We start from the raw sequence: 25,075 nt of genomic DNA on the forward strand, positions 1-25,075 counted from the left end.
AGTAGCTGAGACTACAGGCCACCACACCTGACTAATTTTTGTATTTTTAGTAGAGACGAGGTTCACCATATTGGCCAGGATGTTCTTGATTTCTTTTTTTTTTTTTTTTTTTTTTGAGACGGAGTTTCGCTCTTGTTACCCAGGCTGGAGCGCAATGGCGCAATCTCGGCTCACCGCAACCTCCACCTCCTGGGTTCAGGCAGTTCTCCTGCCTCAGCCTGCTGAGTAGCTGGGATTACAGGCACGCACCACCGTGCCCAGCTAATTTTTTTGTATTTTTAGTAGAGACGGGGTTTCACCGTGTTGACCAGGATGGTCTCGATCTCTTGACCTCGTGATCCACCCTCCTCGGCCTCCCAAAGTGCTGGGATTACAGGCTTGAGCCACCGCGCCCGGCTGTTCTTGATCTCTTGACCTCGTGATCCGCCCACCTTGGCCTTCCAAAGTACTTACGTGATCACTGCTCACTGCAACCTCTGCCTTCTGTGTTCAAGCATTCTCCTGCTTTACCTTCCTGAGTAGCTGGGATTACAGGTGTGCACCACCATGCCCAGCTGCTTTTTGCTTTTTGTATTTTTAGTAGATAAGGAGTTCCGCCGTTAACTTTTGGCCAGGCTGATCTTGAACTTTTGACCTCAGGTGATCCACCTGCCTTGGTCTCCCAAAGTGCTGGGATTATAGTGTGAGCCACCATGCCCAGCCACAAATACCAAGACTTTTTACTTTCATTCCTTTTTTTTGAGATAGAGTCGCTCTGTTGCCCAGGCTGGAGTGCCGTGGCATGATTTCAGCTCACTGCAACCTCTGCCTCCTGAGTTCAAGTGATTCTCCTGCCTCAGCCTCCGGAGAAGCTGGAACTACAAGCATGTGCCACCACACCCGGCTAATTTTTTGTATTTTTAGTAGAGGCGGGGTTTCACCGGGTTGACTAGGATGGTCTTGATCTCCTACCTTGTAATCACCTGCCTCAGCCTCCCAAAGTGCTGGGATTACAGGTGTAAGCCACCACACCTGGCAATTTTTTTTTTTTTGACAGGGTCTTGCTCTGTTGTCCAGGCGAGTGCAGTCGTGCAGTGACAGCTCTCTTTATCCCTGATCTTCCTGGTTCAAGCTATCCTCTCACCTCAGCCTCTTGAGTAGCTGAGAATTCAGGTGCACACCACCACGCCTAGCTTATTTTTTAATTTTTTTGTAGCTGTGGGATTTCGCTATGTTGCCTAAGTTTTATGTGTCATTTTTTTAAGGAACTGCCCTACTGTTTTCCACAGTGGTTGCACCATTTTACATTCTAACAACAATGCACAAAGGTTTTGTTATAGACTGAATTGTATCCTCCTGAAAATTCATATGTTGAAGCCCTAAGCCGCAGTGTGAATCTTTACAGAGATAATTAACAAATTAGAATATATCATAAGGATGAGGCCTTAATCCAGTAGGACTGGTGTCCTTATAAGAAAAGGACTAGATACCAGGAGTCCATGTACAGAGAGAAAAGGCTACATGAGAATAGAAGGGATTACAAGTGTGAATCTCCATGCCCAGCCCTGGCTATTTTATTTTTTGTAGAGTTGGAGTCTCGCCATGTGCTCATGCTGGTCTCCAATTCCTGAACTCAAGCAATCCTCCCACTTTGGCCTCCCAAAGTGCTGAAATTACAGGCATGAGCCACTGTGCCTGGCGTTTTCTTTTTTTCTTTCTGTATTTTAGAAACAGAGTCTCGCTCTTTCACCAGGTGCCAGGCTGGAGTGCAGTGGCGAGATCTCGGTTCACTGCAGCGTCCGCCTCCCAGGTTGAAGCAGTTCTCCTGCCTCAGCCTCTCGAGTAGCTGGGACCACAGGTGCGTGCCACCACACCCAGCTAATTTTTGTATTTTAGTAGAGACAGGGTTTCACTGTGTTGGCCAGGATGGTATCGATCTCTTGACCTTGTGATCTGCGTGCCTCGGCCTCCCAAAGTGCTGGGATTACAGGTGTGAGCCACCACGCCCGGCTGGCATTTTATTTTATTAGTTTTGAGACAGAGTCTCATACTGTTTCCTACCGCAGAGTGAAGTGGCGTGATCTCAGCTCACTGCAACCTCTGCCTCCCAGGTTGAAGAGATCCTTGTGCCTCAGCCTTCCGAGTAGCTGGAATTACAGGCATGTGCCACCATGCCTGGCTGATCTTTGTATTTTAGTATAGATGGGGTTTCACCTTGTTGGCCAGGCTGGTCTTGAATTCCTGACCTCAAGTGATCTGTCCACCTTGGCCTTCCAAAGTGCTGGTAGTACAGCTGCGGGCCTTTTTCTCTTTTCTTTCTTTCTTCTTCTTTTTTTTAATAGCTATCCTAATGGATGTGAAATGGTATCTCATTGTGGTTTTGATTTGCATTTCCCTAATGATAAGTGATGTTGAGCATCTTTTCATGTGTTTATTGGTTATTTGTATATTATCCTTGAAGAAGTATCTATTCATGTCTTTGGTTGACCATTTTAAAATTAGGTTTTTGAGCTGGGTGTGGAGGTGCACACCTGTAGTCCCAGCTTCCCGGGAGGTTGAGGTAGGTGGAGCTCTTAAGCCCAGCTGTTTGAGGGTGCAGTGAGCTGTGATTGCACCACTGCACTCCACCCTGGGTGACAGTCTCTAAAAATAAAATAAAATTAGGTTTTTGTCTTTGTTGTTGAGTTTTAGGAGTCCTTTATATACTCTAGATATTCCTTGTCAGATAATGTGATTTACAAATATTTTTTCTCTGTGTGGGTTATCTTTTTTTTTTTTTTTTTTTTTTTTGAGACGGAGTTTCGCTCTTGTTACCCAGGCTGGAGTGCAATGGCGCGATCTCGGCTCACCGCAACCTCCGCCTCCTGGGTTCAGGCAATTCTCCTGCCTCAGCCTCCTGAGTAGCTGGGATTACAGGCACGCGCCACCGTGCCCAGCTAATTTTTTTTTGTATTAGTAGAGACGGGGTTTCACCATGTTGACCAGGATGGTCTCGATCTCTTGACCTCGTGATCCACCCGCCTCGGCCTCCCAAAGTGCTGGGATTACAGGCTTGAGCCACGGCGCCCGGCCCGTGTTATCTTTTTTTTTTCTTATTCTCTTTCTTTTTTTTTCCTGTGGGTTATCTTTATACTCTGTTGATAGTATCTTTTGATGCACAGAGGTTTTCGTTTTGATGAAGTCCAATTTATCTTTTTTTTAAAAATCTATACCTCATTTGCAAATTATTGCCAGTTGAAACTTTTCCCCTAAGAGTTTTGTTTTTTGTTTGTTTGTTTGTTTGTTTGTTTGTTTTTAAGACGGAGTTTCGCTCTTGTTACCCAGGCTGAAGTGCAATGGCGTGATCTCGGCTCACTGCAACCTCCGCCTCCTGGGTTCAGGCAATTCTCCTGCCTCAGCCTCCTGAGTAGCTGGGATTACAGGCACGCACCACCATGCCCAGCTAATTTTTTGTATTAGTAGAGACAGGGTTTCACCATGTTGACCAGGATGGTCTCGATCTCTTGACCTCGTGATCCACCCGCCTCGGCCTCCCAAAGTGCTGGGATTACAGGCTTGAGCCACCGCGCCCGGCCCCCGCCAAGAGTTTTATAGTTTTAGCTCTTAGGTTTGGGTCTTTGATCCAGTTTGGGTTTTTTAAATATGTTATGTTGGGTAAGAGTCCCACTTTATTGTTTTGCATGTGGTTATTCAGTTTTCCCAGTACCATTTTCCATCTGGGAAAAAGATTGTACTTTCCCCATTGAATATTTTTAACACCTTTGTTGAAAATCAGTTGACTGCAGTTCAAGACCAGCCTGGCCAACACGGTGAAACCCTATCTGTACTAAAAGTACAAAAATTAGCTGGGTATAGCGGTGCCTGCCTGTAATCCCAGCTACTTGGGAGGCTGAGGCAGGACAATCACTTGAACCCGGGAGGCGGAGGCTTCAGAGAGCTGAGATTGCGCCATTGCACTCCAGCCGGGGTGACAGGGCAGGACACGAGAATCCATCTCAAAAGAAAAGAATTGACCATATATGTGAGGAGTTATTTCTCATCTCTCCATTCAGTTGATTGGTCTTTATGTCTATCTTTATGCCATCACTGTACTGTTGTGATTGCTGTAGCTAAATGGTACACTTAAAGATGGTTAAAATAGGCTGGGCATGGTGGCTTATGCTTATATTATAGTCTTAGCACTTTGGGAGGTTGAGGTGAGCAGATTTCCTGTGCTCAGGAGTTCAAGACCAGCCTAGGCAACATGGTGAAACCCCGACTCTAACAAAATACAAAAATTAGCTAGGTGTGGTGGTGTGTGCCTGTAATTCTAGCTATTTGGGAGGCTGAGGCACAAGAATTGCTTGAACCTGGATACAGAGGTTGCAGTGAGCCGAGACTGTGCCACTGCACTCTAGCCTGGGCAACAGAGTGAGACTCTTTACATACCCAAATGTTTTACCATAATTATAAAATCATTTTTATTTTCATTTTTAAGTTGTTCATTCTTTCTTCTTTTGTTAATACTCTCTGCTGAATTAAAAAAAAAAAAAGAAATAAAAAGAATAGGTCTTGTTGGGCCAGGTGCAGTGGCTCACACCTGTAATCCCAGCATTTTGGGAGGCTGAGGCAGGCGGATCGCCTGAGGTCGGGAGTTTGAGACCAGCCTGACCAACATGGTGAAACCCCGTCTCTACTAAAAATACAGAAGTAGCCGGGTGTGGTGGTGCTTGCCTGTAATCCCAGCTACTCAGGAGGCTGAGGCAGGAGGCAGGAGAATCACTTAAACCAGGAGGCGGAGGTTGCAGAGAGCCAAGATCGCACCACTGCACTCCAGCCTGGGCAACAAGAGTGAAACTGAGGTCTTGTTGATTCTTCTTTCTGCTTTCCCCTGTTCACCCCCTCTCACTTTATCAAAGAAAGCACTTCTTCCTTTGAAACCTAACTGAAGTAAATTGTCCCAGAGAGGAAAACCGTTCAGGACACTGATGTTTTATCTCATCTCCTGTGTAAGTATATTTGGGTTGCTTCTTTCTTTCTTTCTTTTTTTTTTTTAAAGATGGGGTTTCACCATGGTGGCCAGGCTGGTCTTGAACTCCTGAACTCCTGACCTCAGGTGATCCACCCACCTTGGCCTCCCAAAGTGCTAGGATTACAGGTGTGAGCCACTGTGTCCGGCCTCTTTTTTTTTTTTTAACTTTAATCTCATGACAGTTTATGTTTTCAATTTTAAAAAGTATTATTGGGAGACTGAGGCAGGTGGATGACAAGGTCAGGAGTTCGAGACCAGCTTGGCCAATATGGTGAAACCCCATCTACTAAAAATTCAAAAATTAGCCGGGTGTGGTGGCAAGCACCTGTAGTCCCAGCTACTTGGGAGTCTGAGGCAGGAGAATCGCTTGAACCTGGGAGAGGGAGGTTGCAGTAAGGCAAAATCACGCCACTGTACTGCCATCTGGGTGACAGAGTGAGACTCCGTCTCAAAAAAAAAAAAAAGTATTATAAATAAAGGTGTTGTGAATTTTTTTATACAAGTCTTTTGTTTTTATTAATTTTGGATAAATCCCAAGAAGTGGAGTTGCTTAATGTATGATTGGACACAGAAAATATAAAGAAAACAGAAAATGAAGAAGTGGAGTTGCTGATCATAGGTTAGTACTTATTAGACCAGTTTCCAAAATGGATGAACTGTTTTGTATTCTCGTCAGCAATGTATGAGAAGAGGTCTTTTTTAAAAAAAAAAAAAAAAAAAGACAGGGTCTCGCTTTATGACCTAGGCTGGAGTGCAGTGGCACGATTGTAACTCACTGCAGCTTTGACCTCCTGGGCTCAAGTGATCCTCCCACTTCAGTCTCTCCTGAGTATCTGGGACTATAGACATGTGATACCATGCCTGGATAATTTTTTTTTTTTTTTTGCGACAGAGTCTCATTGTGTCCCCCAGGCTGGAGTGCAATGGCACAATCTCTGTTCACCGCAACCTCTGCCTCTGAGATTCAAGTGATTTTCTTGCCTTAACCTTCCAAGTAGCTGAGATTACAGGCATGTGCCACCACACCTGGCTAATTTTTGTATTTTTTTTTTTTCTTTGAGACAGAGTCTTGCTCTGTCCCCAGGCTGGAGTTCAGTGGTGAGATCTTGGCTCATTGCAACCTCTGACTCCCTGGTTCAAGTGATTTTCCGACCTCAGCCTCCTGAGTAGCTGGGATTACAGGCATACACCACGACGTCTGGCTAATTTTTGTATTTTTAGTAGAGATGGGGTTGCACCATGTTGGTCAGTCTGGTCTTGAACTTCTGATCTTGTGATCTGCCCGCCTCAGCCTCCCAAAGTGCTGGGATTACAGGAGTGAGCCACTGCACCTGGCCTAATTTTTGTATTTTTAATAGAGATGGGGTTTCATCATGTTGGCCAGGATGATTTCGAACTTGACCTCATGATCTGCCTGCCTCAGCCTCCCAAAGTGTTGGGATTAAAGGCTCAACGCACTGCACCCAGCCTAATTTTTTATTTTTAGTAGAGACAGAGTTTTGCCATGTTGGCCAGGCTGGTCTCAAACTCTTGACCTCAGGTGATTCTCCCACCTCGGCCTCCCAAAGTGCTGGGATTATAGGCATGAGCCATGGCGCCTGGCCCAATTTTTGTATTTTTTTGTAGAGACATGGTTTTACCGTGTTTCACAGGCTGGCCTTGAACCCTTGATCTCAAGCAATCTGCCTGCCTCAGCCCTTCCAAAGTACTGGGATTACAGGCAGGTGTTCTCATTGCTGGAAATCCTTCTGTGTATTTGATTTGGTATGTTTTTAATTTTAGCCATTCTAGTGAGTGTGTACTAGTATCTTATGTTTGTGTTTTCCTTATCATAGTGAACATTATGACTAATTATAGTGATATATATTATAAATATTTACTCAATTTGGATTTTTTTTTTGAAACAGGGTCTTGCCATGTTGCTCAGGCTAGACCCCAGACTCCTAGGCTTAAGCGAACCTCCCACCTCAGTCTCTTGAGTAGTTGGGACTATAGGTTTGTACCACCATGCCTGGCTAATTTATTTATTTAAAATTAATTAATTAATTAATTTGAGACTGAGTGTCTCTGTATTGCCCAGGCTGGAGTGCAGTGGCACGATCTCAGCTCACTGCAACCTATGCTTCCCGGGTCCAAGCAGTTCTCCTGTTTCAGCCTCCTGAGTAGCTGAGACTGCAGGTGCCCACCACTACACCTGGCTAATTTTTGTATTTTTAGTAGAGACAAGGTTTCACCATATTGGCCAGTCCGGTCTAGAACTCCTGACCTTGCGATCCGCTCTCCTTGGCCTCCCAAAGTGTTGGGATTACAGGCATGAGCCACTGCATCCAACCCTCTTCCTTCCTTCCTTCCTTCCTTCCTTCCTTCCTCCCTCCCTCCCTCCCTCCCTCCCTCCCTCCCTCCCTCCCTCCCTCCCTCTCTCTCTCTCTTTCTTCTTTCTTTCTTTCTTTTTTTTTATAACAGGGTCTTGCTCTGTTGCCCAGGCTGGAGTGGAGTGGTGCAATCATGGCTCACTGCAGGCTGAAACTCCCATGCTTAAGTCGTCCTCCCACTTTAGCCTTCTGAGTAACTGGGACCATAGAGGTGTACTATCACACCTTACTGCTAATTTTTTTTTTTTTTTTTGAGACAGTCTCATTCTGTCACCTAGGCTGGAGTGCAGTGACACAATCTTAGCTCACTGCAACCTCTGCCTTCTGGGTTCAAGTGATCCTCCTGCCACAGTCTCCTGAGTAGCTGGGATTACAGGCATGCGCCACTACGTCTTTATAATTAGCTTGGTTTACTTTTGTATTTTTAGTAGAGATGGAGTTTCACCATGTTGGTCCACCTGGTCTTGAACTCCTGACCTCATATTATCCAGCCGCCTCAGCCTCCCAAAGTACTGGGGTTACTGGGGTTACAGGCATGAGCCACCATGCCCAGCTGGACATGGCTAATTAAAAAAAATTTTTTGTAGGCTGGGTGGGGTGCTCACACTTGCAATCCCAGTACTCTGAGAGGCTGAGGCAGGCTGATTACCTGAATCAGGAGTTTGAGACCAGCCTGGGCAACATGACAAAAGCCTGCGTATACCAGAAATACACAGAAAACTTAGTGGGGCATGGTAGTGCATGCTTGTGGTCCCAGCTACTCAGGAGGCTGAGGTGAGAGGATTGCTTGAGCCCAGGAGGTGGTGGTTATAGTGAGCTGTGAGCTGAGAATGCACCACCGCACTCCAGCTTGGGTGACAGAGTGAAATACGGTCTCAGAAAAATTTTTTTTTTCTGTAGAGACAAGTTCTCACTATTTTGCCCAGTATGGTGTCAACTTCTGGGCTCAAGTGATCCTCCTGCCTCAGCCTCCCAAAGTGTTGGGATTACAGATGTGAGCCACTGTGCCTGTCCTGTTTATAGGCTCTTAATTCTGTTTCCTTGGTCTGTATGTCAATCTTATGTCAGTGCCACCCTGTCTTGTTTTTTTTTTTTTTTTTTTTTTTTTGAGACGGAGTCTCGCACTGTAGTGCCAGGAGCACGATCTTGGCTCACTTTAATCTCCGCCTCCCGGGTTCAAGCAATTCTCCTGCCTCAGCCTCCCCAGTAACTGGGACTACAGGTGTGTGCCCAGCTAATTTTTTTGTATTTTTTTTTTTCAGTAGAGATGGGTTTTCACCATGTTGGCCAGAATGGTCTCCATCTCCTGACCTCGTGATCCATCTGCCTCAGCCTCCCAAAGTGTTTGGATTACAGACGTGAGCCACTGCGCCTGGCCTACACTGTCTTTCTTTCTTTTTTTTTTGAGATGGAATCTCACTCTGTTGCCCAGGCTGGAGTGCCAGGGGCATGATCTTGGCGCACTGCAACTTCCGCCTCCTTGGTTCAATCCATTCTCCTGCCTCAGCCTCCTGAGTAGCTGGGATTACAGGCATGCGCCACCATGCCCTGCTAATTTTTGTATTTTAGTAGAGACGGGGTTTTACCATGTTGTTCAGGCTGGTCTTGAACTCCTGACCTCGTGATCTGCCCGCCTTGGCCTCCCAAAGTGCTGGGATTACAGGGTGAGCCACCATGCCCGGCCCACACTGTCTTGATTACTGTAGCTTTGTGGTGGGTTTTGGAATTGGGAAGTGTCAGTCCACTAACTTTATTGTTTATATATATATATTTTTTTTTTTCTATTTTGCACAGATATTACCAGGTTACAAATAATATTTTGCACACGTTTTAAAAACTTAATACATAATAGCTTATTCTGTATCAATTACCATAGCTACATGATTTTTTTTTAGAGTTACATTGTATTTTTTTTTTTTTTTGAGACTGAGTCTTGCTCTTACTTAGGCTGGCGTGCAGTGGTGTGATTGGCTTAAACAACCTCTGCCTCCTGGGATCAGGCCTCGGGATCCTCCTATCTCAACCTCCAGAGTATTTGGGACTACAGATACCTGCTGCCACACCCAGCTAATTTTTGTAGAGACAGGGTCTCACCATGTGTTGCCCAGGCTGGTCTTGAATTTCAAGGCTCAAGCGATCTGCTTGCCTTGGCCTCCCCAAGTGCTGGGATTACGTGCTTGAGCTGCTGCGCCAGGCCTGAGTTGCATAGTGTACTTTTTTTGAGACCAAGTTTTGCTCTTGTTGCCTAAGCTGGAGTACAGTGCCATGATCTCGGCTCACTGCAACCTCTGCCTCCCAGGTTCAAGTGATTGTCCTTTGTCAGCCTCCCGAGTAGCTGGGTTACAGACCTGAGCCACCAAACCTGGCTGATTTTGTTTGTTTGTTTGTTTGTATTTTTAGTAGAGACGGGATTTCACCAAGTTGTCCAGGTTTGTCTTGAACGCCTGACCTCAGGTAATTCACCCACCTCGGCCTCCCAAAGTGCTGGGATTACAGGTGTGAGCTACCGTGCCCAGCCTAGGATCTTTTGCTATTATAATTCATGCTCTATTGTGTACCTTTGTAAACTTGTCACCTTACACTATAAATGTCTAGAGAATGAGTTCCTGGAAATGGAACTGGAAAGTCAGAGATTATGCACATTTAAAATTTATTGATTAAATTTCCAGCTTTTCTTATGTTACTGATTTCTGACTGTTTTGGTTGGAGAGCATACTTTTTTTTTTTGGGAGACAAGGTCTCACTCTGTCACCCACTCTGGAGTGCAGTAGCATGATCATAGCTCATTGCAGATTTGACCTCCTGGGCTCAAATAATCCTCCCACCTCAGCCTCCTGAGTAGCTGGGAATACAAGCACACACAATCATGTCCAGCCAATTTTATTTTTATTTTTATTTTTTTGAGATGGAGTCTCGCTCTGTCGCCCAGGCTGGGGTACAGTGGCACAATCTTGACTCACTGCAGCCTCCACCTCCTGGTTAAAGCGATTCTCCTGCCTCAGCCTCCCAGGTAGCTGGGATTACAAGGGCATGCCACCAAATTTTTGCTTTTATTTGAGGAGATGGTGTCTGGCTATATTGCCCAAGTGGGTCTTGGACTCCTGGCCTCAAGCAGTCCTTCCACCTCAGCCTCTCAAAAGTGTTGGGATTACAGGTATAAGCCACTGTGCCTGGCCAAGAATGTTTCATGTGCATTTGAGAAGAATGTAATTCTGCCATGGTTGGATGGAGTGTTCTGTGTATGTCTGTTAGGTCTAGTTGGTTTATTGTGTTATTCAAGTTCATTCCTTACGTTCTGTCTGATCAGTCTCCTTGTTGAAAGTGGGGTTTGAGGTTTTCAGCTGTTATTGCAGAACTATGTCTTCCTTCAAATCTTTTAATTTTTGCTTTCTACATTTTAAGGTCCTGTTATTAGGTGCATAATTGTTATATTGTCTTGCTGTATTAGGCTTTTAAATTAATATATAGACCAGGCACACAGTGGCTCACATCTATAATGAGCCAGTGCTTTGAGAGGCTGAGGTGGGAGGATCACTTGAGCCCAGGAGTATGAGACCAGTCTGGTCAACATAGTGAGATCCTCTGTCTACAAAATAAAAACAAAAAAACCACAAGCATATATATATATATATTTCTTTGTCTCTTGTAACCTTTTTGTATTTAAAGTCTGTTTTGTGTGATATTAATAGAATCACCCCAACTCTTTTGATCATTATCTGCATGAAATGTCTTTTTGCATCCTTTCACTTTCAAACCTATTTGTGTCTTTGGATCTAAAGTGAATTTCCTGAAGATAGCATATAGTCGGATCATGTTGGTGTTCTTTTTTTTTTTCTTTTTTTTGAGTTGGAGTCTCATTCTGTCACTCAGGCTGGACTGCAATGGTATAATCTCAGCTCACTGCAACCTTTGCCTCCTGAGTTCAAGCAATTCTCCTGCCTCAGCCTCCCAAGTAGCTGGGATTACAGACATGGCCTACCACACCTGCCTAATTTTGTATTTTTAGTATAGATCGGGTTTCTCCATGTTGGTCAGGCTGGTCTTAAAACTCCTAGCCTCAGGTAATCTGCCTGCCTTGGCCTCCTAAAGTGTTGGGATTACAGGCATGAGCTACTGTGCTGGCCCAATTTTTTTTTTTTTTTTAAGAGACAGGGTCTTGCTGTGCTTGTGTATGCTGCCCAGGTTGGAGTACAGTGGTGAGATCATAGCTCACTGCAGCCTCGGTCTCCTGGGCTCAAGCAATACTCCTGCTTTGTTGTTTCCAAGTACCTGGAACTACAGGCATGCACCACCTGGCTTTTTAATTTTTTTAATTTTTCATGGAGATGATGTCTTGCTATGTTGCCTAGGCTGGTCTTAAACTCCTGGCCTCAAGCACCTGGCTTTCCATAGTGCTGGGATTACAGATTTTAGCCACTGGCCTGTAGTAGAGATAGGGTCTCACTATGTGGCCCATGGTGGTTTCAAGCTCCTCAGCTTAAGTGATCCTCCCACCTCGGCCTCCCAAAGTGTTAGGACTATAAGCCTGAGCCACTGTGCCTAGTCCCTTCTCATTTTCTTTTTTTTTTTTTTTTTTTCTTTTTAGTGCATAAGGAGGCAACCTCATTTTCTAATGTGTGTATTCTAAAGATGTTTTCTTTGCAGTTACCATGGGAGTTAACATCTCAGTTATAATCTAATTTGAATTTATAATAACTTAAGTTCCATAGTATACAAATCCGCTTCGGTGCAGCTTTCTCTTCCCTTTTCTGTTATGTCATAGATTACGTCTTTGTAAATCGTATCTCGTTAGCCTAGATTAATAATTTTTTATGCATTTGTTTTTAGATCACATTGAAAATGAAAAGCAGAGTTACAAAGCAAAATTACAATAATGCTAGTTTTTACAATTGCTTCTGTATTTGCCTTTACCAGAGATTGATTGATTGATTGCTTTCTTTCTTTCTTTTCTTTCTTTCCTTTTTTTTTGGGTGGGGGTGGGGGAGAAGGAGTCTCTGTTGCCAGGCTAGAATACAGTGGCTCGATCTCAGCTCATTGCAGCCTCCGCCTCCTGGGTTCAAGTGATGCTCCTGCCTCAGGCTTCCAAGTAGCTGGGACTGTAGTTGGTAATGTATAGTGGTATAAGAGCCTCTATCAGCTTTTGTTTATCTGAGAATGTCTTTATTTTTTTCCTTAATTTTTAAAGGACAGTTTTCTCAGATACAGAATTCTTGGTTGTCAGTTTATGTTTAGGTCTTTTTTTTTTTTTTTTTTTTTTTTTGAGATGAAGTCTCGCTCTGTTGTCCAGTCTGGAGTGCAGTGGCATGATCTCGGCTCACCCCAACCTTCACCTCCTGGGTTCTAGTGGTTCTCCTGCCTCAGCCTCCTAAGTAGCTGGGCCTATAGGTGCGTGCCACCATGACCAGCTAATTTTTTGTATTTTTAGTATGACCAGGCTGGTCTTGAGCTCCTGACCTCAAGTGATCCACCCACCGTGGCCTACCAAAGTGCAGGGATTACAGGCGTGAGCCACTGTGCCCAGCCTAGGTCTTGTATGATCATACATTTTGCCTTGGCATTTATGGCTTTCTAAATTTCTCCACATACATGTTGCTTTGGAATGTCCTAATTTGCCAAAGAGTTTCACCTCAACTTCTCTGCTTTTTTTTTTTTTTTTTGAAACGGAGTTTCGCTCTTGTTACCCAGGCTGGAGTGCAATGGCGCGATCTCGGCTCACCGCAACCTCCGCCTCCTGGATTCAGGCAATTCTCCTGCCTCAGCCTCCTGAGTGGCTGGGATTACAGGCACGCGCCACCATGCCCAGCTAACTTTTTTTGTGTGTTTTTAGTAGAGACGGGGTTTCACCATGTTGACCAGGATGGTCTCGGTCTCTTGACCTCGTGATCCACCCGCCTTGGCCTCCCAAAGTGCTGGGATTACAGGTGTGAGCCACGGCGCCCGGCCTTTTTTTTTTTTTTTTTTTTTAAGAGGATTTCACCGTTTTGTTCAGGCTGGTCTCGAACTCCTGACCTCACGTGATCCACCTGCCTTGGCCTCCCAAAGTGCTGGGATTACAGGTGTGAGCCACCGCACCTGGTTCTTGGGCATCTATCTGTAATCTCTTGCCCCATATGTCTGTTAGTGTCTGTTAGTCTGTAGTCTGCTGTCTGCTTCACAGCTTTCATTAGTAATACCTGCTGCTTTTTCTGCCTAAGTTTTGTGTTAGGTTGAAATAGAAACAAGCACCTTATGCCTGTCCTTCAAATACCCCTAGACAGGGTAGAACAGATATCTATGATAATTTGCAAGTAAGGTCTATTTTGCTCTTTGAGGGAGGGAGCTGGGAATTGGGCTTATAGTGCTTTAAGACCAAAACCACTGCCATGCTGGAGAAGGGGTGGGGCAAGGGTGAGTAAAAACACTACAGAACTTTGCTAGTGTTTTGAAGATGGGTTTTTCTTGATTGGATATTTGCTTGTAGACCTTGGCTGTTTTCTAAAACTCTGACAAAGTTGTTTCACACAGTTATTGCTTGTTTTCTGATGTTTCTATGAAGGAATGAGACCTTGAAACTTCTGGTCTGCCATTTTGATAACTATGGGCTGTCTTTTTACTCTCTTGATAGTGTCATTTGATACACAAGTTTTAAATTTTGAAGAAGTTCACTTTACTTTTTATTTTAAAGTTCCTTGTGCTTTAGGGGTCATATATAAGAAATCATTGCCAAATCCAAGGTCATGAAGATTTGCCACTTTTTCAGTAGTTATAACAAAGGTCCAGGAGATAACTTTTCATCTTGACTTGAGTTCCATGTCTGTCTTCAAAGCAATGACTGTAGTGAGAGTAATAGATTATTCTGATTGGTCGTGCCGGATGGTGTTAGAATAGGTCCGAGACAGTGGGGTTGATACTACAATGCTGTTTCCAAAACGAAAGGGCTAGTGAGCACTAGAAAAATCAGTAAATACTTATTTTATTTAGTAAATGTGAAGCATTCATAGCACATTAAAAAGTTTATGGTACCCAGAGTACACTTTTTTTTTTCCTTTTTTTTGAGGCTGAGTTTCGCTCTTTTTACCCAGGCTGGAGTGCAATGGCGCGATCTCGGCTCACCACAACCTCCACCTCCTGGGTTCAAGCAATTCTCCTGCCTCAGCCTCCCAAGTAGCTGGGACTACAGGTGTGCGCCACCACGCCCAGCTAATTTTTTTGTATTTTAGTAGAGATGGGGTTTCACCATGTTGACCAGTATGGTCTCGATCTCTTGACCTCGTGATCCACCCGCCTCGGCCTCCCAAAGTGCTGGGATTACAGGCGTGAGCCACCACGCCCGGCCACTTTTTTTCTTTCTTTGTTTTAAGACATTCTCACTCTTTCCTGAGCTGGAATGCAGTGGTGCAGTCTTGGCTTACTACAGCCTCAACCTCCCGAGCTCAAGCGATCCACCTTAGCCTTCCAATAAAGAAGTTGGGACTACAGGCATATGTCACCATGCCTGGCTAAGTTTTGTATTTTTTCTTTTTTTGAGATGGATTCTTGCTCTGTTGCCCAGGCTGGTGTGTAGTGGCATGATTTTGGCTCACTGCAGCCTCTGCCGCCTGGGTTCAAGCAATTCTCCTGCCTCAGCCTCGTGAGCTGGGATTACAGGCACCTGGCACCATGCCTGGCTAATTTTTGTATTTTTAGTAGAGATGAGGTTTCGCCATGTTGCCCAGGCTGTTCTCAAACTCCTTGGCTCAAGTGATGTTCCTGCCTTGGCCTCCCAAAGTGTTGAGGTTACAGGTGTGAGCCATTGTGCCCCACCCCAGAGTACACATTTTAATTAAAAATGTATTTTTCTTATTATAAATATAATATGTAAATGTTTAAAAGTGAGCTCCAAAATTATTGCTGCTGATGTGGTGGTCCTTGATAAACTAAGAAGTGGGAAACTAGTTTAACTTTTAATTCATGTCCTAAAGTACTAATTTTTGTGGTTTATTTTATACAGGTACTCCTATTACCAGAATTGGTAGAAAAAGGATCTACTTGTTGGCGGCCTCTTGATAAAAAGAGATGTGGGGGGATTCTCGACCTGCTAACAGAACTGGACCTTTTCGGTAAGCTCTGAAATTTGCATATTGAAATTGCCAGTGTTTTAATTCTAAATATGTAACATTTTGGCCTACTATAAAGGAAGATAATTTCTCTGTTGAGAAATAGTTTCTGATTTTTTTAAAAATAGAAACTCAATTTGGAAAATAATTTCAAAAATGATTGTGAGACTGAATACCCAGCATGCCAAATGTCTTGTCATATAACCTTTTTTTTTTTTTTTTTTTGAGATGGAGTCTTGCTCTGTTGCCCAGGCTGGAATGCAGTGGTGTGATCTCGGCTCACTGCACCCTCCGCCTCCTAGGTTCAAGCAGTTCTCTGCCTCAGCCTCCCAAGTAGCTAGAATTAGAGGTGCCCACCACCACACCTGGCTAATTTTTGTAATTTTAGTAGAGACTGGGTTTCACCATCTTGGCCAGACTTTCCTTCAACTCCTGACCGCGTGATCCACCCACCTTGGCTTCCCAACATTTTGAAATTTATTTATTCACTTTTTGAGACAGAGTCTCGCTCTGTCTTCCAGGCTGGAGTGCAGTGGCACAGTCTTGACTCACTGCGACCTCTGTCTCCTGGATTCAAGCACTTCTCCTGCCTCAGCCTCCCAAGTAGCTGGTAGTACAGGTGTGTGCCACCATGCCCAGCTAATTTCATTTTTTTAAATATTAGGAAATCCCCAAATATTTATTTTTGTTTCTTTTCTTTTTCTTTTTTTGGGACAGAGTCTTGCTCTGTCGCCATGCTGGAGTGCAGTGGTGCAGTCTCGGCTCACTGCAACCTCCTCCTCCTGGGTTGAAGCGATTCTTCCGCCTCAGCCTCCCGAGTAGCTGGGACCACAGGCGCACGCCACCACGCCCAGCTAATTTTTGTATTTTTAGTAGAGACAGGGTTTCACCATGTTGGCCAGGATGGTCTCGATCTCTTGACCTCATGATCCGCCCACCTCGGCCTCCCAAAGTGCTGGGATTACAGGCGTGAGCCACCGCACCCAGCCTTATTTTTGTTTCTTAGCAAAGGAATACATATTCGGCCAGTAAGGAAAGCTAGTGAAATGTCCATAAATGTTTATAAAAGTTGCATTGAGTGCACTATTTATGTCTAGAATTCAGAGCTATACTTTGCCTGTGGCATGTTGATGCAGTTTGCTAAACCGCCTCTCAATTTTAGGGGTTATTGGGTACCAAGAAGTGTGGAGATGGTGGTAGCATTGGTAGCATTTAGTTGTAAATGGATTGTATTTTAAATTTGTAGGGAGTTAATTTTTTTGTAGCTAATGTAATACACTGTATTTTAACTCGTATTTAAACATTTTTTGCATTGTGTTTACAATTAATGAAATGTTATACAAATGTGACTTTTTTGTTTTTACTTGGTACATAGCAAAGAAATCTGACCTTTAAATGTATGCATTCAAAGGTGTTGATGCTCCAGCTGAAACTTCTATTACTAGTACATTTTCTTTTTTTTTTTTTTTTTTTTTTTTTTCATTTTTTGAGATGGAGCCTCACTCTGTCGCCTAGGCTGGAGTGCAGGGGTGTGATCTCAGCTCACTGTAGCCTCTGCCTCTTGGGTTCAAGTGATTCTCCTGCCTTAGCCTCTCGAGTAGCTGGGACTACAGGTGCATGCCAACACATCTGGCTAATTTTTATATTTTTAGTAGAGACAGGGTTTCACCATGTTGGCCAGACTGGTCTTGAACTCCTGACCTTGTGATCTGCCCTCCTCAGCCTCCCAAAGTGCTGGCATGAGCCACCATGCCTGGCCAGCATCCTTATTTTCTCTTCAGTGGTCTTTAAATTAAAACAACTATGTGATGTTGGGTATTTTTTTCTTTCAAAGCATTATGAATTAGATAAGTGCCAATAACCTATTTTTGTAAATAAAGTTTTATTAGAAAACAGCCATGCTCATTTATTTGCAGATTGTGTATGATTGCTTTCATGCTGTACTGGCAGAGGTGAATAGCTATGATGGAGATGGTATAACCCACAAAATCCAATATAATTATGAACTGGCTCTTCATGGAGAAAGTTTGCTGACCTCTAGTCTAGATGAATGGGCTTGTACATTAACATTTAAAAATATTTAGATTGTAATCTATCCTCTTGTTACTCATATTTATAGATAACTGTTTTGTAAGTAAGGCTATTTCTTATAGAATTAACATGGTTTAGGTAAGCATTCAGAAATGTTAAGTAAATTTAGCTCTATTGTATAACTTTTTTCCAAATTTAGAACATTTGTCTTTGTCTTGTTTAAACTTCTTTAAAATTATATCTTCCTACATTAATTTTAAATGTAAGTCATTATATGCTGTTTTTTAAGATCTTTGATCAGGAGGGAGACATAGTTTATATAGCATTCCTTTTTTGGGAACTAATTTGAACCAAAAAAGATATAGGAAAATGATTTTATTATATTTTCTTTGAACTTTTCTTTTTAAATTTGTTTTTATTTTGTTGAAAATGATTTTCATAACTACTGTTATTTTATATTAGTAGAACTGTTTCTTGATTAGTCTGTATAAAATACAGATCTAAGAACCCTGCTACAGTAAGTTACTCTAAATCTATTTGATCTTAACTTAGAAGGGTAAGATAATCTTTAGGCCATGTTAGATGTGTTCTGGTCAGAAAACATGTAGGTTTCGTACATCAGTCCTCATCCTATGAGTGTGTGATGAAGCTTGAATTTTCCTGCAAGCTATTAAGACTTGAATTATTTTAAATATGGAAGACACTGTATTTAGTGGTAACATTCTAATTTTAGTGTTAAATTGTATTTGTTAAGAACATCCAAACCTCCTGCTCTTATGATGAACCACATAGACATAACTAATGTTAATGGGGGTCAGTCAAAGTTATCATGTTCTGAAAATCCATTAAATGTACATCATTATAGTGTTTAGGTTAACGTTGTTAAATTTCTATTACTTTAAGAAAGGGTTGGCTGGTCACGGTGGCTCACACCTGTAATCCTAGTATTTTGGGAGGCCGAGATGGGTGGATCACCTGAGGTCAGGAGTTTAAGACCAGCATGGGCAACATGGTGAAACTCATCTCTACTACAAATACAAAAATTAGTTGGGCATGGTGGCACGTGCCTGTAATCCCAGCTACTTGGGAGACTGAGGCACGAGAATCACTTGAACCCAGGAGGCGGAGGTTGCAGTGAACCGAGATCGTGCCATTGCATGCCAGCCTGGGCAACAGAGCGAGACTTTGTTTCAAAAAATAAAAAAAGAAAGGGTTTGGCATTGCAACTATTTCTCTTGAACTGAGTGACTGAGAATCAGTTGCTCTTTGAATTTTACTATAGTAGTGCAGTCTGAGCTCAGAAGGGTCTTATGGTAGACCCTGTATGTTCTGGGAGGCAAGAATTGAGTTGGTATTGATATCTTAATGCTTTTGTTTTACTGCTAAATAGCAGATGACCCTTCAGGTCTTTTCATGTCTCCCTACCTAGGATCCCAGGTGCCTAATTGCCTATTTAAACTAGTTTAGGGAATCTTGGAGAAGCCAAAACATGTAAAATGCCCTGGAGGTTAGGCAAATGGAAGAAGTAGGGTAGTATGAAAGATTAGGTTATATCTTGTTTATCTCTTGAGTTCTGTAAATTAAGAATGTAAATTTAATAATTTGTCTACTTTTAAAATGCATTTTATTGCCATGAAAATGTAGCATGAGGCATTGGAATATGGAATATCAGCTTCTTCATTTGGGTCATGGGGATCATGCTTGAAGGCCTAACGCACTCTCTCTAGGTCCCTCTCAGTATTAAACCCCTGGATGCTGTTGGTGGCTTAGATGACTTACACATGCTTTGTGGCATGATTCATGCTACCTTCTATGATACCCTTGCGTTGTTATATTAGGACCCAGGTTAGAGTGCTTCTTGGTGGAGCCACTGTAGAACTGGGATTTAGATGCAGCCAGGACTGTTGCTCAGCTGGTGAACACTGGTGTGCTTGTTCGTACTGATGATTTACAACCAGTGTTTCTTCCTTTTGGGCCTGCATCCATTTTGATTGGGTAGTGTCCATGCTATATCTGTAAGAAAATATTTTGGAATGTTACCCCTGGATGCAGCAGTGAGAAAGGTATCTCCTGAAACTTACTGTAAGAAATTTACAGTGCATTGATTTTTCTGATATATAGGAATCATCATGTTGACCTTGGAATTCTTAAGTTCCCTGGCTGTAGGAAATGGAAATTTTTGTAGTATGTCACCATCGTTAGCTTATTTGGTATTGCGGATTTTCCCTGTTGCAGGACTGGGTGAAAGCTTTTTCTGCAGCAGTCATGTTGAAAACCTTGTGTTGACTTTCCTCGTGTTCTGAAATGGGAGCATAAAAGTTTACTCCGCCACTTCGTCTTAAAATAGCAAAACTTTGCTGTTTTCTGCAGATCTAGGACCTTGTTACAGAACTCTGCCAAAAAAAAAATGTTTACAGAAGAATGTGCTGTGATTAGAGAAGAATATGCTGGTGTGTAGATTTCAAACTCTCTGGACAATATAAATAACACTGTCTTTGTTTCTACAGTGGGAGCCAAGAAGAAAGGTTTGCTCCCGGGTGGAACAGGGATTATCCTCCTCCTCCCCTTAAGAGTCATGCTCAAGAGAGACACTCTGGCAACTTTCCTGGCAGAGATTCACTTCCCTTTGATTTCCAGGGGCATTCGGGGCCTCCTTTTTCAAATGTAGAGGAGCATTCTTTCAGCTATGGAGCTAGAGACGGACCGCATGGTGACTATCGAGGAGGGGAGGGACCTGGACATGATTTCAGGGGGGGAGATTTTTCATCTTCTGATTTCCAGAGCAGAGATTCATCACAGTTGGACTTCAGGGGTAGGGACATACATTCTGGGGATTTTCGGGATAGAGAAGGACCACCTATGGACTATAGGGGTGGAGATGGTACTTCTATGGATTATAGAGGTAGGGAGGCACCTCATATGAACTACAGAGACAGGGATGCTCACGCTGTTGACTTCAGAGGTAGGGATGCTCCTCCGTCTGACTTCAGGGGCCGGGGCACTTATGATTTAGATTTTAGAGGCCGGGATGGATCCCATGCAGATTTTAGGGGAAGGGATTTATCAGATTTGGATTTCAGGGCCAGAGAACAGTCTCGTTCTGATTTTAGGAATAGAGATGTATCTGATTTGGACTTTAGGGACAAAGATGGAACACAAGACTTTAGAGGCCGAGGTTCAGGTACTGCTGATCTAGACTTTAGGGACAGGGATACACCACATTCAGATTTCAGAGGTAGACACCGGTCTAGGACTGATCAGGATTTTAGGGGCAGAGAGATGGGACCTTGTATGGAATTTAAAGATAGGGAGATGCCCCCTGTGGATCCAGATATTTTGGATTACATTCATCCCTCTACACAAGATAGAGAACATTCTGGTATGAATGTGAACAGGAGAGAAGAATCCACGCATGACCATATGATAGAAAGGCCTGCTTTTGGCATTCAGAAGGGAGAATTTGAGCATTCAGAAACAAGAGAAGGAGAAACACAAGGTGTAGCCTTTGAACATGAGTCTCCAGCTGACTTTCAGAACAACCAAAGTCCAATTCAAGACCAAGATAAGTCACAGCTTTCTGGAGGTGAACAGCAGAGTTCAGATGCTGGTCTGTTTAAAGAAGAAGGCGGTCTGGACTTTCTTGGGCGGCAAGACACCGATTATAGAAGCATGGAGTACCGTGATGTGGATCATAGGCTGCCAGGAAGCCAGATGTTTGGCTATGGCCAGAGCAAGTCTTTTCCAGAGAGCAAAACTGCCCGAGATGCCCAACGGGACCTTCAGGTATGTAGATTGGGTAGTTTGCTTTTTTTTTTTTTTTTTTTTTTAAAGTAAGACTTTTGTGAAGGACGAAGCTTTTTTTTTTAAATCATTTTATTTTTATCCTTGCATAACCATTAGAAAGCAAAATTTATATTCAGGGGTAGAATGTAGGAATGTAAATCTCTAGAGAAAAGGCCCTGAGCTCAGATTATATATATATTTTTTCTTTTGTTGTTTTCTACCTGCTTCATTTTCCCTTCTCATATATATATGTGTGTACATTTGAAGGAAATATATATATGTATATATTTGAGACAGGGTCTTGCTCTGTCACCTGGGCTGAAGTGTAGTAGTATAATCATGGCTCCTGGCAGCCTTGACCTCCCAGGCTCAAGCGATCCTCCCACCTCAGCCTCCTGAGTAGCCAGAACTACAGGTATGCACCAGCCACCACACCTGACTAGGTTTTATTTATTTATTTATTTATTTATTTTTCTTTGAGAGCAAGTCTTGCTCTGTTGTCCAGGCTGGAGTGCAACGGTGTTATCTCAGCTCACTGCAACCCTCTTAACTCCGGGTTCAAGGGATTCCCCCGCCTCAGCCTTCCAGGAAGCTGAGACTACAGGCATATGTCACCATGCCTAGTTTATTTTTTATTTTTCTTTTTTGAGATGGAGTCTCACCCTGTTGCCCAGGCTGAAGTGCAGTGGCATGATCTCGGCTCACTACAACCCCCGCCTCCCATGTTCAAGCAATCGTCCTGCCTTAGCTTCCTAAGTAGCTGGGACTGTAGTTATGCGCCACCACACCTGGCTAACTTTTGTATTTTTTTTGTAGAGATGAGGTTTCGCTATGTTGCCTAAGCTGGGCTGGAACTCCTGATCTCAAATGATCCACCCTTCTCAGCCTCCCAAAGAGCTGGGATTACAGGTGTGCACTACCACGCCTGGCCAGCAATTTTGGTATTTTTTTGTAGATACAGGGTTGCAACATGTTGCCCAGGCTGGTTTTGAATTCCTGGATTCAAGCAGTCCCCCCACCTCAGCCTCCCAAAGTGCTGGGATTACAGGAGTGAGCCATTGCCCCTAGCTTCAGATCATATTTTTGATGTACGTTTTTAAATTATTTTGTTTTATGGTGCTGATTTACATGCCTTGGGACAATTTAGTTTGAAAGTATATGTCTTTGGGAGTTGACTCTTGCAACTCTCGCTTAGTTAGGCCTGTGGTTGTTTAGGGATCATTTTCTTACTTAAATTCATTGAGAGAATACTTAGGAGTCTCCCTAGTCGTGAGGAGATGATGTTAATGTTGCAGCTATCTTCTTGCAGCTCACATAATTAAATGTTAAACTTCTTGAATATATGATTTAAGCAAGGAGGGTTATATTTGTAATTTTACAATGAAGATATTATCTTTTAAAGTAGATTTGGCCAGGCGCAGTGGCCCATGCTTGTAATTTCAGCACTCTAGGAGGCTGAGGTGGGAGGATCACTTGAGGCCAGGAGTTAGAGACCCTTGTGGTACAACCTCAGGAGAGAATGTGGCGGGAAAAAGAAAAATAAGGCCAGGCATAGTGGCTCATGCCTGTAATCCCAAAACTTTGGGAGACCAGGGTAGGTGGGTCATTTGAGGTCAGGAGTTCAAGACCAGCCTGGCCAACATGGTGAAATCCATCTCTACTAAAAATACAAAAAAATTAGGCCGGGCACAGTGGCTCCCACCTATAATCCAGCACTGTGGGAGGCTGAGGCAGGCGGATCACCTGAGGTTGTGAGTTCGAGACTAGCCTGACCAACATGGAGAAACCCCCTCTCTACTGAAAATACAAAATTAGCCAGGTGTGGTAGCAGGTGCCTGTAATCCCAACTACTCGGGAGGCTGAGGCAGGAGAATCACTTGAACCCGGGAGGCGGAGGTTGTGGTGAGCTGAGATCGCATATTGCACTCCAGCCTGGGCAACAAGAGCAAATCTTGTTAGGCCTGTGGTTGTTTAGGGATCATTTTCTTACTTAAATTCATTGAGAGAATACAACAAGAGCATTTCAAAAAAAAAAAAACAAAAACAAAAAAAACAGTAAAACAAAAATTAGCCAGGTGTGGTGGCAGATGCCTATAATCCCAACTACTTGGGAGGCTGAGGCAGGAGAATTGAACCCAGGAGGCGGAGGCAGTTGTGAGCTGAGATTGTGCCACTGCACTCCAGCCTGGGTGACAGACTCCGTATCAAAAAATAAAATAAAATAAAAATAAATAAATTAATTAAAATCAAGTCTGTTAGCGCATGTTTTTGGGAAAATTTCTTGGGAGGTTTGACTTAATACTTTATTTCTGGAGTTTACATATGTACATATTAACTCATACTTTGAAGTTGAAGAAATATTATTTGTACTTACGCCAGTATTATTTGACCAATGGGCATATAACCTATATCACTGCCAGAAACTTCTGTAGTGTGGAGTACGACGTAAGACACCTCACTGAAACTTTCCTCTGACTGACAAAGGCAGGAAGTTGTTTCATTTGTTTCACAAACCCGGTTGATAAATCATTAGGGAAAACCTAATGAAGCTTTTGCTACATGAAGATTTTCCTATCCTGTCACCATCATTCAGGGACATTTTAAAAAATTACGTTATGTAGTTATCTTCTCTCACCAGAACTATGAAGTGCTGCTAGCCCACACCCCATTCTCAGACCAGGGAAGTTTTGTTTTTTTCTTTGGAGACTGGGGTTGTTGCTCTGTCTCCCAGGCTGGAGTGCAGTGGCACAATTTTGGCTCCCTGAAACCCCTGCCTCCCAGGTTCAAGTGATTTTTCCTCCACAGCTTCCAGAGTAGCTGGGACCACAGGCACGCGGAGCACGACCAGCTAATTTTTGTGTTTCTACTAGAGACAGGGTTTCACCATGTTGGCCAGACTGAGAAAATTATAGTTTAGAGACTATGTTCGTGTGGCTTTCTGGTTATTTAAGTCTTATTCAGTGTTGTCTCTGGTCATGTTTTGCTTTACTTTCAAGATTCTTTCAGTGAGCCTTGGTCTTAGCATATTTGTATTCTAATGATTTGAAGTCACATTCTGGCACTCAGAACAATAGAGAAAATTGTAATTTTTCATATCTTCACATGATATGTCATTATCATTTTTGATCCTGAGTAGTTAAATTTCATGTTGATTGTGTTTTGAACAGTAAAGTATATTTACTTGTGAAATAATTTTTCATTCTGAATTTAAGGATCAAGATTATAGGACCGGCCCAAGTGAGGAGAAACCCAGCAGGCTTATTCGATTAAGCGGGGTGCCTGAAAATGCCACAAAAGAAGAGGTAAGGCATGTGTTCTTTCCTGTTTCTCTATGTCAGTTAAAAATTTAAAAACCTTTTAGTTTGAAAAATTGTAGGTTCACAAGGTGCAAAGAAATGTGCTGAGAAGGCTTGTGTATTTTTCTCCCATCCTCCCTCAATGTTAATATTTTGCATAACTATGGTATAGTATCTAAACCAGGAAATTGACTCTGTTATAATTCATAAAGTTTATTCAGATTTTGCCATTTATGCATGCACTCACTGAGGTGAGGTTAAAAAATATTATGACAAATGATTGCTCTCTTTAGACACAATCACATCCTTTAGAACATATTATTTCTGGAATGCATACATAAAGATGCAGTTTATTTACAATAGTAAAAACTAGAAACTGCCTAACTGCCCAATATCAAAGGATTGGCTGACTAAATTAGGGCTGAACTTATGACATTTCTGCTCTGTGCCAGGCATTGTGTGATACTTATAAGCATTAGTTCATTTAATTATCACATATATAATCTATTCACTCTAAATATTAAGCAT

The 25,075-nt window shown here is 43.0% G+C and overlaps 1 protein-coding gene across 9 annotated transcripts in view; it reads left to right on the plus strand.

The window, feature by feature from the left end:
- Positions 1-25,075, plus strand: part of RBM6 (RNA binding motif protein 6) — a 134,266-nt gene that overhangs the window by 5,916 nt on the left and 103,275 nt on the right. For 5 of the 9 annotated variants that reach the window (XM_064367116.1, XM_064367118.1, XM_064367117.1 and 2 more), the window contains 3 exons: positions 15,332-15,440; positions 19,976-21,251; positions 24,464-24,553. In XM_064367116.1, coding sequence (XP_064223186.1) covers positions 15,397-15,440; positions 19,976-21,251; positions 24,464-24,553 — 1,410 coding nt within the window. In that variant the 5' untranslated portion in view covers positions 15,332-15,396. Of the gene's footprint in view, positions 1-15,331; positions 15,441-19,963; positions 21,252-24,463; positions 24,554-25,075 lie in introns of those variants that run through there. The other 4 variants (XM_064367121.1, XM_021667582.2, XM_021667581.2 and 1 more) reach the window with 4 other exon arrangements.

Source organism: Aotus nancymaae, unplaced genomic scaffold (genome assembly GCF_030222135.1).
Source record: "Aotus nancymaae isolate 86718 unplaced genomic scaffold, 86718_ANA_hifiasm-v0.15.2.pri h1tg000067l, whole genome shotgun sequence".
NCBI classification, from domain to species: domain Eukaryota; kingdom Metazoa; phylum Chordata; class Mammalia; order Primates; family Aotidae; genus Aotus; species Aotus nancymaae.